The sequence below is a fragment of the Gymnoscopelus microlampas genome, assembly GCF_963454915.1.
Source record: "Gymnoscopelus microlampas genome assembly, chromosome: 15".
Classification (NCBI taxonomy): domain Eukaryota; kingdom Metazoa; phylum Chordata; class Actinopteri; order Myctophiformes; family Myctophidae; genus Gymnoscopelus; species Gymnoscopelus microlampas.
This window is the reverse complement of record NC_139952.1, coordinates 41,203,944-41,218,943: the sequence shown is the minus strand read 5'-3', so window position 1 is coordinate 41,218,943 and position 15,000 is coordinate 41,203,944. Positions and strand designations below refer to the sequence as shown.

The following is a 15,000-nucleotide window of genomic DNA, read 5'->3' as shown; positions in this document are numbered from 1 at the left end:
GGCGTAATATGATTATTATTATTATTCAGCAGGCGTAGAGTCTTAGTCCTCTTGGGAGCCATCTGATACCTCAGCCGGGGTGGAAAGTAACTAAGTAGATTTACTCAAGTACTTTGCTTAAGTACAATTGAGGCACTTTTACTGGAGCATTTCCAATTTGCAATACTGCTACTCCGCTACATCTCAGAGGCAAATATTGTACTTTTTTTTACTCCACTACACTTATTTGAAAACTTTAGTTACTAGTTACTTTGTAGACTTTTGATTACTATCACAAAACATGCACTAACCGCTAAAGCCCTATATATGTATACATAGGCTATTTGAAAATAGCAGATCTACAAGCTCACAACGTGTAGCGGTGCGACACGTTGTGAGCTTGTAGATCTGCTATTTTCAAAAGATTTGTATACATTTTAGACATTGTGAAATGGAGAGTACTTCTACATTGCAGTATTGATACTTTTACTTTTACTTCTGATTTTCTTTTTAGTAAAAGATATAAAAATGCAAAAGTACTGTATTCAAAACGTGAGTAAACAGTACAACGGTATTGGCATCAACCTAATACTTACAATACCAAAGTAAAAGTACTCACCCATTTTTACATTTTTTGTTGTTAGTGTTGTGAGCTTGTTTTTAAATGACAGTAATAATAACAGTATAAAATAGGGCTTACGTGGTTAATGTATGTCTTACATTAATACTCTGAATATGCATGGTAACTAGTAATTAGAGTCGTCAAATAATTGTAGTGGAGTAAAAAGTACAATATTTTGCCTCTGAGATGTAGTGGAGTAGAAGTATATAGTACTTTAGTTACTTCCAAGTTCCAACCACTGCTCAGTGGGGCTCTTGTCAATGGAAGTAGGATGCTGCCCCTTGCTGGTCAAAATGTGTAACTGAAGGCCATGTAGAAGATCTGTGTGAAGTGCTGCTGTGTGGTCGATTTTTAGAATGATTAAAATCACAATATTGCTCGCGGCATCTTTCTCATAGTCACTGCAATTTATTTTTTTTACCATGGTGGTGGAACTGACACCACCACCTAGTCCAGTGTTTTGTGCTGTTGAGCACAATACCAGGTCTACAAATCAATCATTGATAGATATTCACACTGGCCACAACTTAAGCCAACATTCTGCCTTCGGCTGTTTGTTCTATGAAGAACAAAACAAACAAAAAAAAGCCATTTCCACATTATTCATGTTGCTGCAATTTTCAATATTCCAGTATCAGTATTTACTTTTATCAAATATGCGGTCCTGTCACATTGGGTGCCAGACTTTTATAATAACAGATTACGTTTGGTGCCATAAATCTCACCGTTGAGCTGCGCAGCGCTGTAAGCTGTAGACTCCGAGACGAGCAATCCATGTGAAACAAAGTATGCTCGAATTTTGCACGACGGTCCTGGCATAACGCCTGGAACGATAACATCTCTCACGCGAGTCACAATGGCGCAGCGATCGTGCATCCAAAATGAGTCGTTTTCCCCCCAGCGTAAAAAGTTTCGGAGTTATAGGGGTTTTAGAGAAGGAGATAGAACGGAAGCGGATGGGGAGCCATGTTAAATGGCACGGTGATCCATCCGTCCCTTCGTTCTCAGATTCACCATGAGTGTTTCCAGAGCTGCTCCAGCCCCTCCCGTGTGGAAAAAAAAAAAAAAAAAAAATACTGATAACTCGTAATTTTACGGTTTTGGCACCAAAGCGCTACTCTTGGAAAACACATAATATTGCGGTTTTGGCACCCGATGTCTTAAGGGTTTTTGATTGAACTTTTTCACAGTTTCAACTCACTATAAAACCAAGTTCAGTTTTGGTGAGTTCTCTTGTGAAATGCAAACGTTTGGTAAAACATGGCATATGTCTCAGCATTAGATCATGTATACAGTGGTGGAAAGTACATTTACTTAACTCCCTGAGTGCCAGGATTGCCAGAATTATTTCAGAATTGATTCTGAAAAGTGCCAGAGTTTTTTTTCACAGAAAACAAAAAGTGCTTAGGAAGCGAGATACAGCCTTTTTCAGTTCTAAGTTAAACAAGGAGTGGATGGAGCTGCACATCTTCAGATGATGATATCTTGGGTTCTGAACATGTTTTTCAAAAACACGTCAAACACGTTAATGGCACCCAGCGCCATAGCGGTAAAAACACGTGAACATGTTAATGGCACTCAGTGAGTTAAGTACTGTACTTAACCGGGTTCAAATCCGGGGTAGAAGAGAAAGGTTACATAGCGCAGCTTTAAAGTATTGAATTGAATACATTGTTAAGGTATGTATGTTTTTTTTATTGATATGTAACAGCGTTACATGCAATTTCTTTGTCGTCTTTGATCTCCAACCTGTCTTTAACCTTTAAACCTGGTCTAATTGTCATATTCTCTAAGTTTGTTTCCCCAGCTATAGGCCACAGAGACTACAAGACATGTACATATCCCTGTTTTAACGCCAAAGTTTCTCAAATCTTTTCAGGCGCTATCAGAAACTACAGAAGATTATGAAGCCCTGGTAAGCCCCGCCCCCTTTCAAAAGCCCGGGTAAAATGCCGTTGGCTGGCTGTGTGCTCTTCTTCTAACCCCCCCCCTGCTGGGCGGAGTCTGCATGATTAAGACCCCGCCCCCCCACCACCACCACCCCGGTGCCTTATGGGAAAACTAAAAATAATCTTTATATCTTTTATGTGTTCTATGTGTGTTATGTTCAACTAATAGGCTTCCGTTTTGAAACCAGTGTCTCTGTACGACTCAAAATTCTCTCTTTTTTTTTGTTTTGATTTTTTTGCATGTGCTATTGGGCAAATAAGGTCTAAATTTACCTTTAACTTTCTGATTTCTTGGAGGTGCACTGACTGAAAGAACACCCAGATATGTAAATGAAAAACCAACATTTTGAACCGATTCTTGCTCATGTACTGTAGGTCAGTGGTTCTCAAACTTTTTCATGTCAAGGACCCCCAAATTGACACTTATTAGCCCGCGGACCCCCATTTCAAAAGATATGCCAGGGACCCCCATAAGAGAAGATTTTTTTTACTGCTCTAGCAGTGATTCTCAACCATTTTAATTTCAAGGATCAGCGGTTTGACATGCATTAGGGCTACAGACCCCCCATTTAATGGCATTTCTATCACTTGGACCGCAATTTATATTGTAAAATCAATGTCAATTTAACTCTGAGTGTGTACAAATGGAACCAAATGGACCCGTTAGGGTCCATTTGGTTCCATTTGTACACACTCAGAGTTACATATCCATAAGGGTCCATTTGGTGCCTAATCTATCATTTTGCTGGGGACCCCCTGGAACTCCCTCAAGGACCCCTGGGGGTCCCCGGACCCCACTTTGAGAACCAATGATGTAGGTTAAGCCCTATTGTTGTGCTTTTATTGTACAATGGGCAGCATGCTAAAACAAAATAGTGACAATAGCAGATTTACAAGCTCACGATGCGACGCTGCTATTTTTTTACTATTTCAAAAGAAAACAAAAAATGTTCATTAACTTAAATCTGGGTGTTCTTCATCGTCTGAGCACTCTTCAGGTGGAGGGTGGTCCTTTTCAACGGAGCTGCTTATTTTACTGGGGCTTCCTTTTGGAGCCGATTTATCCTGGATAACATTCATCACAACTTCACTATCGCTGCTGTCTGTCGCGGCAGAAACCTCTTCTCTCCATACAGTATCTTAACTTTTTGTGTTTTTCACGTAAAATAACGCCCTACTTAATCATCCTACAGCAGTGGTTTTCAACCCTTTTTCATGCTAAGGACCCCTAAATTGATATACATTTGGCCGCGGACCCCCATCTGAAAATATTTGGGGCCAGGGACCCCCAGAAGCAAAAATTTGAGTTAAAAATGTTCGCTTTTGAAAATATATATATTGAAAGATATGCACACATTTTCAAGATTTTTCAAAAATAGCAGATCTACAAGCTCGTAGATCTATGAGCTTGTAGATCTGCTATTTTTGAATAGCCAAAGCTAAGTGGTTAAAATGATTGTGATGCTATGTTAACTAATTTCACTGGGGACCCCCTGGTACCCCCCCCCAAGGACCACTGGTGGTCCCTTGACCACTGGTTGAAAACCACTGTCCTACAGCGTCACACAAATGGATCAAAAGTACAACACAGTAGATGCGTTTTGAGCTTGTAGATCTGCTGATTTTTGCTATTCTTGAATTTGAATCCTGAAAAGTAACCGTTTTGGACATAATTATGAGGTTTCCACCCCAACAGAGACGCTAAATAATACACTTTCTTTGCTTCATTATTAACCCGTTCATTATCCGCCCACCAAAAGTCCAAAGTTCTGTTAGGAGGATGAAATGTTGGTGGGTTGTGATTCTTAAGACCCAGTGTGTTGTTGCTGGGTTTTCATTCTAGCCTTCCAAACAAGGACTATAGTTTAAACTCGGTAAATGGAGCTAAACGCCTGTTAGACTGAAAAACACCCTGGAGTTAAAGAACCACCCACCCTGCTTAGGCTGGCATCATACTTCAAATGAAGAGGAAAAAAACACACAGAGGCCAAACCGGGTGCTCAAAGGAGATTAAAAAAAGGTCTAAAAAGTATACTGAAGTATACTGTGCTTCTAGGATCAGCAGGAGTACAGGCTTAGAAAATGAGATCCGAGCACTCCAAAAATTTGAAGGAGAGAAACAAAGTTCATTCTATAAAAATTGCCAGTATTCGACCAGTTAAGATTTCAGTGAAGAAGACCATAAAGGGATAGTTCACCCCCCAAAAATTGACTTGAATTCATGGATATGTTTTTGTTTTTGTCGCATTCCTAAGCCAATAATGTGATGACCGGCGGAGTCTCTGGTAGAACACTCAAAGAGTGTCCTACTGAATGAGTCTCCTATTAGTCTCCTACCCAAAGTCATTTTTTGGGGGAACTACGCCTTTAACTGGTCATATGAGCCAGCGTATAACAAATAATGGTTATAGCTAAAATCTAAAATGACATTTATGTGTTCCTGGATTGAATGGGTTAACAGCATGTCCACTGGAGGTCAGTAGAGAGCCAATCTTCCACAGTGGAGGTCAGTAACTGTAGTGTTCAAATCAGTCAGAATGGAGACCAGTGGTCCCTCAACCTTTTATGGATCAGGGCCCACTTGAAAATCTCTTGCAGGCGTTCGCGACCACTTAACCTGCCGTGTTAAATGGTCAGATGGGTGGGCCACGTGCATTTTGAGAGCGTGTTTAGTTTTTTTTTATCAATCGATTTGTGTTCCGCCTTGGGTCAGTTGAACTAATATAGTCTATTTTAAGTTCCTATTTATTGGTATCACAATAAAATACAAAAACAATCTTCATATCATCAATACAATCTTGGTGTTTTGCCAATTATTTGGGGTTTCTTAATCGCTGGTCTAGACACTATGAGTGAGTAGTTCACCCAAAAAATGACTTATTTTCTAATAATTACACACCCCGTGAAGCCTTGAATTCATGGAGATTTCTTTTAGTTTTTTTCGCATTCCTAAGCCAATAATTTGATGACCGGCCATCAAATTATTGACTCAGGAATTCGACAAAAAAATGAATTCATGGAGTTGGCTTCATAGTGTGTGTAATTGATTGAAAATACGTGTTTTTTTTTTGATGGGGGGTGTTTGACTGCACCCACGATCAGTTTGATGAACGAATGCCCCTGCCAGTGCTTATTAGTATAATACATTTAAATATCATTTACATACATTTAGAACAGGGGTCTTCAACAGGGGGTCCGGGACCCCTAGGGGGTCCCCAGAGTTACTACAGGGGGTCCGCCAAATCTTTGTGTGATATGATTTTTTTTTTTTACATGAACCACTTGAACCCTAGCATCCCTTTTCTGAGGAGAACTTTAGCCAAAAATATCAGATCTACAAGCTCACAACGCCTCGCAGCGTGAGGCGCTGTAAATAGAGGTGTTTGGTATAAATAGAGGTGTTTGGTGTAGAGGGAAAAAAGAGCCGACCAAGTAAACAAAAAAAGTTTAATCTGAAACACAATTGTATACAATATAAAGGGGGTCCCTGCTTCATCTCTCTCTCAGCTAGGGGGTCCTTGGCCTGAAAACGTTGAAGACCCCTGCTTTAGAATGTATTATGAATTAACTGTATTGCAGAAAACAACTGTCTTAAAGTGAAGCCGCCTTTCTTTGTCCTCCATGTTGTTTCTAATAATAAGTGCATGACTGCAGCGCTCCGTATTGTGTAGCTCTACTCTTCTCCGCGCTGCCTGGCTGGCTGGCTCCATGCTGGCTCTCTGGCGCCCCCTCCCTGCTGTCTTTGGAGGCCCTCCTGGGCTGTCTCCTAACCATCTTCCTTTCCTTGTTCTCTCTTGACTGTCTCTCTCTTGTCTTTTTGTATTTATTTATTTATGTCTCTTGTCATTTCTCAGCCAAGCGGGTTTTGGCGCGTCGGTTCTGTCTCCTCCTGCTCTTTCCAACTTTGTCCTCTCTCAGGGACGTGCACAGATAGACTCTAGGTGGTGCTAGAGCACCTGCCCTTTGCCCTCTTGACCAGAAGTGCCCTTTTGGGAAAAAAACGTTTTTTTTTCCAGTTTACAGCAGGGGTCTTCAACAGGGGGTCCGGGACCCCTAGGGGGTCCTCAGAGTTACTACAGGGGGTCCGCCAATTCTTTATGTGATATGATTTTTCTTTTTACCATAACCACTCGAAACCTAGCATCCCTTTTCTGAGAACTTTAGCCAAAAATAGCCGATCTACAAGCCCACAACGCCTCGCAGCGCGAGGCGTTGTGGGCTTGTATATCTGCTATTTTTGGCTAAGAGGTATAGGTGTAGAGGGAAAAAAGAGCAGACCAAGTAAACAAAAAAAAGTATAATTTACTTGAGCACCTGCCCCTCAAAATGTCTGTGCACGCCACTGCTCATGTGTGTCAGCTTGGCTTTGCAGCTTGTCTGTATATGATATGATATTCAAGGCCTGTCTGTCTATCTGTCAGCCCATAGAGTGGTTTTCTATATATTTGTGTGTGTGTGTGTGTGTGTGTGTGTGTGTGTGTGTGTGTGTGTGTGTGTGTGTGTGTGTGTGTGTGTGCGTGTGCGTGTGCGTGCGCGTGCGGTCTCGTAGCTTCGGGGAGCTCCTGTCCTTCACGTTGACAGCCTTCGTGGAGCTCATGGACCACGGCATCGTCTCCTGGGACACCTTCTCCGTGGCCTTCATCAAGAAGGTATATATACTGTACCGTCAGCCCAGCCCCAAAAACGGCAGCCATTCACCAAAGCAGTGCTTCTCAAACTTTTTCATGTCAAGGACCCCCTCAAATTGATATCTATTTGGCCGGGGACCCCCATCTGAAAATATGTTGTGCCAGGGGACCCCCCCAGAAGCAAAGATTTGTGTTAAAATGTTCGCTTTAAAATGAAATATATTCAAAGATTTGCACATCAGCTATCAGCTACATCAGCTATTTGAAAATAGCAGATCTACAAGCTCACAACGCGTCGCGATGCGACGCGTTGTGAGCTTGTAGATCGGCTATTTTCAAATAAAATCTTGCGAGGAAATTATGTTAAGCAGATCTGGCAACCCTGGTCAAGGGCTGTATCGTCAGCAGAGAGCCCTGACTGACTGCCATGCACGACTTCTCAGAGAGAGCGAGAGAGAGAGAGAGAGAGAGAGAGAGACAGCACACAGAGCAGTTACTTACCACTGCTATAGTGTGTGATTAACATGCCTCTCTGGAATGCTCATTAGAGCGGCTTCTCCAAACAAAGCTTAAGCAGTATAAAAACGTCTTACATGTGATTAACTAAAAACCTTCCTCTGTTTCAAATGCCTTACCCATCCCTCTCATTACCGGGATGCTGCCCTTTCTTTTTTTTAAAGGTGCTATACTGCAGTGTGGGTTCTCAACCTGTGGGCTTATAGATCAGCTATTTTTGAAAAAAAAATCTTGATAAATATTGTGAGAAAGTTTGCGATGATTGTGAACATTTTTTAACAACGCAAATCTTGTTTTTGTGAATGTTCCCCCTTGCACAACATCTTTTCAAATGAGGGTGTGCGTGTCCAAATACATACGTTTACTTTACTGCAGTATTACCAATTACCAGTACTTTTACTTTTACACTACATCTCAGAGGCAAATATTGTACTTTTACTCCACTACAATTATTTGAAAACTTAAGTTACTAGTTACTTTTCAGATATAAATATATCACATTATAAAACATAAATTAACCACTTTAGCCCTATTTTATACCTAGGCTATTTGAAAATAGCCGAATCTCGGAATCTCGCACAACGCGTCACATCACAAGCTTGTAGATTGGCTATTTTCAAACATTTTAGTACTTTTACTTTTTGGTACTTTGAAGTACATTTTGATACCAATACTTTTGTACTTTTACTCAAGTAAATTTTGAATTCCGGACTTTTTACTTGTAAGAGAGTATTTTCTTTTTTCCACCAACGACTGTGCTCTGATTGGTTTCTCCTCACACTGTGCTCTGATTGGTCAGATCGCCAGCTTCGTCAACAAGTCGGCGATGGACACGGCCGTCCTCCAGCGCTCCCTCGCCATCCTGGAGTCCATGGTGCTCAACAGCCAGGACCTCTACCAGAAGGTGGCGCAAGAGATCACCATCGGACAGCTCATCCCCCATCTGCAGGGGTGAGATGACCTTATGTTCACCTATACAGTAGAGTAGGGCAAGTAGTGGAAAGTAACTAAGTACACACGTTTTTCTTACCGTTTCTATGATGTTATGATATCTTAGGATGAATGGTACAGTAGAACAATGTCATAACTCCATCCCTGGTCCGCCAAAGCTTAAAACGTGCGCCAATAGAGCGTCGCAGTTCCCGCCCACTTCCAGTTGCCGGAAGTAAATACTCAATGCATTTTTCCCATTGACTTTTCCGAAAATATTTATATAAATTAATTTAAGCCTAGAATCAAGCTATCCAGGATCCTGGTGAATCATGACCATAAAACGTTTGATTCTGTGAAAAAACTTTTTTGAAAACGGCAAAACAAAGGGTATTTATTAAACATAGTATATCATATCATTAAATATAACATTTAAAAAATCACAGAAAAAAAGGTTTTATGGTCATGATTCACCAGAATCCTGGATAGCTTGATTCTAGGCTTAAATTCATTGATATAAATATTTTTGGAAAAGTCAATGGGAAAAATGCATCGAGTATTTACTTCCGGCACCCGGATTCTGCGCAACTGCGATGCTCTATAGGCCTTGCGTTAGATCGCATATTTGAATAGCTTCTTTTTTTTTTTAGATCTGACCTTCATAGTGACAGAACACTATGCAAAAATAATAATAAAATTAAATAAAGATAGATAGATGAGATTGTAATCTCGTCTAGGGAGACTTCTGTTTTTTTTTCTTGTGTTCTGCCACTATGAATGTCAGGACTCACCAAAAAGTACTGTACTGTCCCACAATTTTTTAGGTACTTTTACTTTACTGGAGTATTTCCAATTGTCTATACTTTTATCTACTTTTTCCACTATATCTCAGAGGCAAATATTGTACTTTTACTCCACTACAATTATTTGAAAACTTTTAACCACTTCAGTCCTATTTTATACCTAGGCTATTTGAAAATAGCCGATCTACAAGCTCACAACCCGTCACATCACAACGCGTTGTGAATGAGAAGATTTGAGTTAAAAATGCAAAAAATGTTCATGATTTTTCAAAAAATAGTAGATCTACAAGCTCGTAGCACAGCACTTGGTGCTGCACTGTGAGCTTGTATATCTGCTATTTTTGCATAGCCAAATAAATCTTAAAATGACACAGATGCGTTCCCGGATTGAATGGGTCAAAAACTTTGAGAATCATTGTTCTAACACACTATACCAGGGGTCTTCAACGTTTTCAGCCCATGGACCCCCGCTCTGAGAGAGAGATGAAGCAGGGACCCCCACTATATATTGCATACAGTTGTGTTGCAGATAAAAACTTTTTCATAGATGTTGGATTCATGTTAATGTGTATTTTCAGACATTTAACGACTTAAACCGTCGATACTTAGTAAACTATCACTCTGTACTTAGTCTGCTCTTTCCCCCCCTCTCTTTGGCAAAAAATAGCCGATCTACAAGCTCACAACGCCTGGCAGCGCGAGGCGTTGTGAGCTTGTAGATCTGCTATTTTCGGCTTAAGTCGTCCTTAGAATTGGAATGCTAGGGTTCAAGTGGTTAATGTACAAAACTAAGTCCCTATCTCACAATGATTTGATGGACCCCCTGTAGCATCTCTGAGGACCCCCTAGGGGTCCCGGACCCCCTGTTGAAGACCCCTGCACTATGCTGTACTTCCAAGGTCGGCAGTACTCAGAAGAGTGTGCAGGTGAGCATTGACCAGCTCTCTTTTTTGTCACGGTGCTCATGGCATGGTGTTTTCTCCTCCTCTTGTCCCAGGACTGACCAGGACATTCAGACCTACACCATCGCAGTCATCAACGCTCTGTTCCTCAAAGCTCCCGAAGAGAAGAGACAGGTAAGAGACCAGTGGCGGCCTTTGCTATGTTTACCTCAGGGGGCCCTGAGGTAAAAAAAAAAAGAGGATGTGTAGAGTAGAGTTGTTTTAGCTGTCTGTCCATGGTGGAAGTGCAAATAGCGTAATTAATTTAGTTCGAAAATGCATAATCATGGATTGTGGAAGCAAACCAACTTTAGTCCACAAATTATTTTTTAATAAAAATAAAAAATAAAAATAAAAAACTTTTTTTTTTTTGCGGGGGGATGCATATGGGGGCCCCCATATGAGCTCTTGAAACGGGCCCCCAGATCATTAAGGCCGCCCCTGTAAGAGACGCTGGGCGGGCGGGCAGGAAAAAAAAACTGGACGGTGGCTGTTACAATGCTACTCTCAACCATTATGCTGATGATTTGCACAGTTAGCCATTTTCTGTCCCAACTCTCGATGACCCATGCTCTTTTAATTTTTTCATCACAATCACTCACTCACTCACCCTCTCTCTCTCTCTCTCTCTCTCTCTCTCTCTCTCTCTCTCTCATTGCACACGCTATGGTAGTATGATGAACACGTGGAGGACATCCTAAAATGTCCTCTGACAGTAAGTGACGCCCTACTGTATCACCCATTTGATCAGCACCCTTCTGTCGGCATTCAATGACCCGTTCGATCCGGGAAGGAACACATCTGTGTCACTTTAGATCTCTCTTTGGGCTATTCAAAAATAGCAGATATACAAGCTCATAGCGCGGCACCGAGTGCCGCGCTATGAGCTTGTATATCTGCTATTTTCTGAAGAAGAAAAAAAACGTGAAAATGTGTGCAAATCTTCGAATATATTTATACATTTTTAACTAAAATCTTTGCTTCTGGGGGTCCCTGGAACAAAATATATTGAGATGGGGGAGGGGGGTGAGAGGGTTGAGTTAAAAAATGTTCGCTTTAAAAAACATATATATTCAAATATGTGTACAAATAAAAAAATTAAAAAATAATAATAGCAGATCTACAAGCTCATAGCGCAGCACTTGGTGCCACGCTATGAGCTTGTAGATCTGCCATTTTTGAAGAAAAAAAAACTTGAAAATGTGTGCAAATCTTTGAATATATATATATACATTTTTAACTCTTAGGATGTTAGGATTTAGAAGACATTTGTAGAATCGCCCCAGAAGCAAAGATTTGAGTTTAAAAATGTTTGCTTTAAAAAACATCTATATTCAAAGATTTGTACAAATAAAAAATAAAAAAAAAGCAGATCTACAAGCTCATCGCGCGGCACTCGGTGCCGCGCCATGAGCTTGTAGATCTGCTATTTTTGAATAGCCCAAAGTACAACATAATGGTTATAGCTAAAAAAATCTAAAAATGACACATACTGTATAATGCGTTCCCCGTATGGAATGGAATAATAATGCACTGTAAGAACATAGTAGTAATCAGCTGGGATATTATTGTCCCTGTCGGGGGGGCAGAAACCTCTTATCTCCATATTCTAACTTTTTTTTTGATCATATACTACAACAGCGTCACACCAAAGGCATCAAAAGCATCCACAAGCTTGTAGATCTGCTACTTTTTTTTTTTGCTGTTTTGTGAATGAATTTGAATCCTGAACAGTGACCGTTTCGGGGACATACTGAGGTTTCCCACCCCGACAGAGACCATAATGAATCCAAAATGTCCACCTGTTTGTGTTGTTATATTCCGGAGAGCGTTTAAGGTCCCCCCCCCCCCCCCCCCCCCCCCACCCCCCGTTAATGATTTAGTTTGTTCTGTTGTTGTTGTTGTTGTTTTTATTCATTCACCCATAATGTGTTTTATCATGTATGTTTCCCCCCGAAACGGTGACTGCGTTTCACATCAGTGTTGATTTTGACAGCAACATTTTGATTTAGTTTTAGTAAATAAGTCTTTTGAATTCAATTCTGATTAGTTTTAGTCATATTTTAGTCGTTTTATTGTTAGTCTAGTTTTAGTTGACTAAATATCATACGATTTTAGTCAACTAAATTTACAGTTGATTTAGTCAACTATTTTGGCGAGTCGCGATTGGCAAAAAAAAAATTGCCCGCTGCGTTTTGGGTCTGGCACCGCTCCGTTGTGAATCCATTTCCTCCTCCCGAAGTCTGGGGTGACCAATCAGGGCCCAGTATTCAAATATGGGAGACTGTAGTTGGTTGTAGGTCTAACCAATTGCGTCGTTTTGATCCCGCCCCTTAGGAAGAAAAAAAAAGTGAAAAGAGGGAGGTAGTCGACGAACACTTTTCGTCGTAGTTTTAGGCGATGAAATCAACACTGGTTTACACGGACGATATTTCTTCATTCGAAATGAGATGATTCCGATCACAGATTCATTTCAACTTAAATGACAGTCTTATCTTCGTTTACATGCCTCGAAGCATTTAACCCATTCACTCCGGGAACGCATCTACAAATGTCGTCTACAACAGGGGTTTTCAACCAGTGGTCCGGGGACCACCAGTGGTCCTTGAGGGGGTTCAAGGGGGTCCCCAGCCAAATTAATAGTTAGGAACCAAATTGACCCTTATATGTCTGTGACTCTGAGAGTGTACAAATGGAACCAAATGGACCCTAACGGGTCTCAGAGTTAAATGAACACTGATGATGGTTGGACCCCCAATAAACCTAAATGGATGAGTCCCTGGCATATCTTTTCAAATAGTGGTCCTAATATGTGTCAATTTGGGGGTCCTTGACGCGAAAAAGGTTGAAAACTACTGATCTACAAGTATGTTGCTGTATGCAGTGGTGCTACAACTTTTTCATGTCAAGGACCCCCAAAATGATACGTATTTGACCCCCAGAGGCACAGATCGGAGTTAAAAATGTTTGCTTGAAAACACATATATATACATTTGAAGATTTGCACACATTTTCCCACGATTTTTCAACAAATAGCAGATCTACAAGCTCGTAGCGCGGCACTCGGTGCCGTGCAACGAGCTATTTTAGCTATCTGCTATTTTTGCATTCCCGGTCTTAATTGGATTAAAGTATCTCAAGTGTTTTGCCCAATTATTTGAGGGCCCCACTTGCAATATCCTCACGCCCTGCCAATGGGACCCTGACCCGCAGGTTTGGAATCGCTGCCCCGTGAGATTTACTATGATGTATATGCATTGGAAACTATTGTTCTATTATGACATGATGTATGTATGATAACTATTGTTTTATTACGATGTATGTATGATAACTATTGTTTTATTATGTCTAATATCTCTCTTTGTCTCTCTTTCGCTCATATCCCTCTCTCTTCCTTTGTCTTATCTCCAATACTCTGTCTTGGTCTCTCTCTCTCTCTCTCTCTCTCTCTCTCTCTCTCTCTCTCTAGGAGATGGCCCACATTCTAGCCCAGAAACAGTTGCGTTCCATCATTCTCAGTGTAAGTCTCTCTCTCTCTCTCGCTCGCTCTCTCTTTCTCTCTCTGGTGTATCGTAGCATGATGGCAGCATATTAAATGACGTCTCTTTATTATCTGAGTGGTTTGTTTGTCTTTATCTCCTGTACGGTACTACTGTCTGCCATACCTGTTCCTCTCTGTTGCTTTTCTTCTCGCCATCTGTTTCATCTCCACTCACTCTCTCTCGCTCAAATCCGTCTCTCCGTTTCGGCCGCCCTCCGTTTTTCCGCTGTACTCTTTTCACTCTATCGCTGCGATTGTAAAAATCCTCTCTCCTCTCTCTGCAATGTACAAATACTCTGTTACGAGTAAAAGTCCGGAATTCAAAATGTAGTAAAAGTACAAAAGTATTGGTATCAAACTAGAAAGTACTCAGTGTGCAGAATGTCCCATTTAACAAGTTTTCACATGTATAAAAATATTTTGAAATAGCCAAAATGTATTATAGGGCTGAAGTGAGTAATGTATGTTTTTTAATAATAATCAAAATCTACAAAATTAACTCTCTCTCTCTCTCTCTCTCTCTCTCTCTCTCTCTCTCTCTCTCTCTCTCTCTCTCTCTCTCTCTCTCTCTCTCTCTCTCTCTCTCTCTCTCTCTCTCTCTCTAACAGAACGTGATCAGGGCCAACCAGCAATCAATGATGAGATGGCCCACCAGCTGTACGTGCTGCAGGTCCTCACCTTCAACCTGCTGGAGGACCGCATGATGACCAAGATGGACCCCCAGGACCAGGTCATTATATAATAATGATAATAATAATAACTAGATGTGAGGGAAGATAGTAGTAAGATGATATAATGATTCCGCAAAAAAAAAGAAGACGTGTCCCGATTTTTTGTAGATGGTTGCCAAAACTGTTACTTTTCAGGAGAGAAAAAACCTGTCAAATGTAGTTATTATTTAGTCCAGAGGTCTTCAACAGGGGGTCCTCAGAGTTACTACAGGGGGTCCGCCAAATCTTTGTGTGATATGATTTTTTATTTTTACCTTAACCACTTGAACCCTAGCATCCCTTTTTTTGAGGAGAACTTTAGCCAAAAATAGCAGATCTACAAGCTCACAACGCCTCGCGCTGCGAGGCGTTGTGAGCTTG

General features: G+C 40.9%; 1 protein-coding gene across 1 annotated transcript in view; it reads left to right on the top strand.

Moving 5' to 3' along the window:
• Nucleotides 1-15,000, top strand: part of elmo1 (engulfment and cell motility 1 (ced-12 homolog, C. elegans)) — a 151,109-nt gene that overhangs the window by 38,762 nt on the left and 97,347 nt on the right. The window contains 7 exon segments of the mRNA XM_084079644.1: nucleotides 2,481-2,516; nucleotides 7,100-7,199; nucleotides 8,494-8,645; nucleotides 10,425-10,503; nucleotides 13,838-13,888; nucleotides 14,518-14,536; nucleotides 14,539-14,639. Of these exon segments, the coding sequence (XP_083935770.1) occupies nucleotides 2,481-2,516; nucleotides 7,100-7,199; nucleotides 8,494-8,645; nucleotides 10,425-10,503; nucleotides 13,838-13,888; nucleotides 14,518-14,536; nucleotides 14,539-14,639 (538 nt within the window).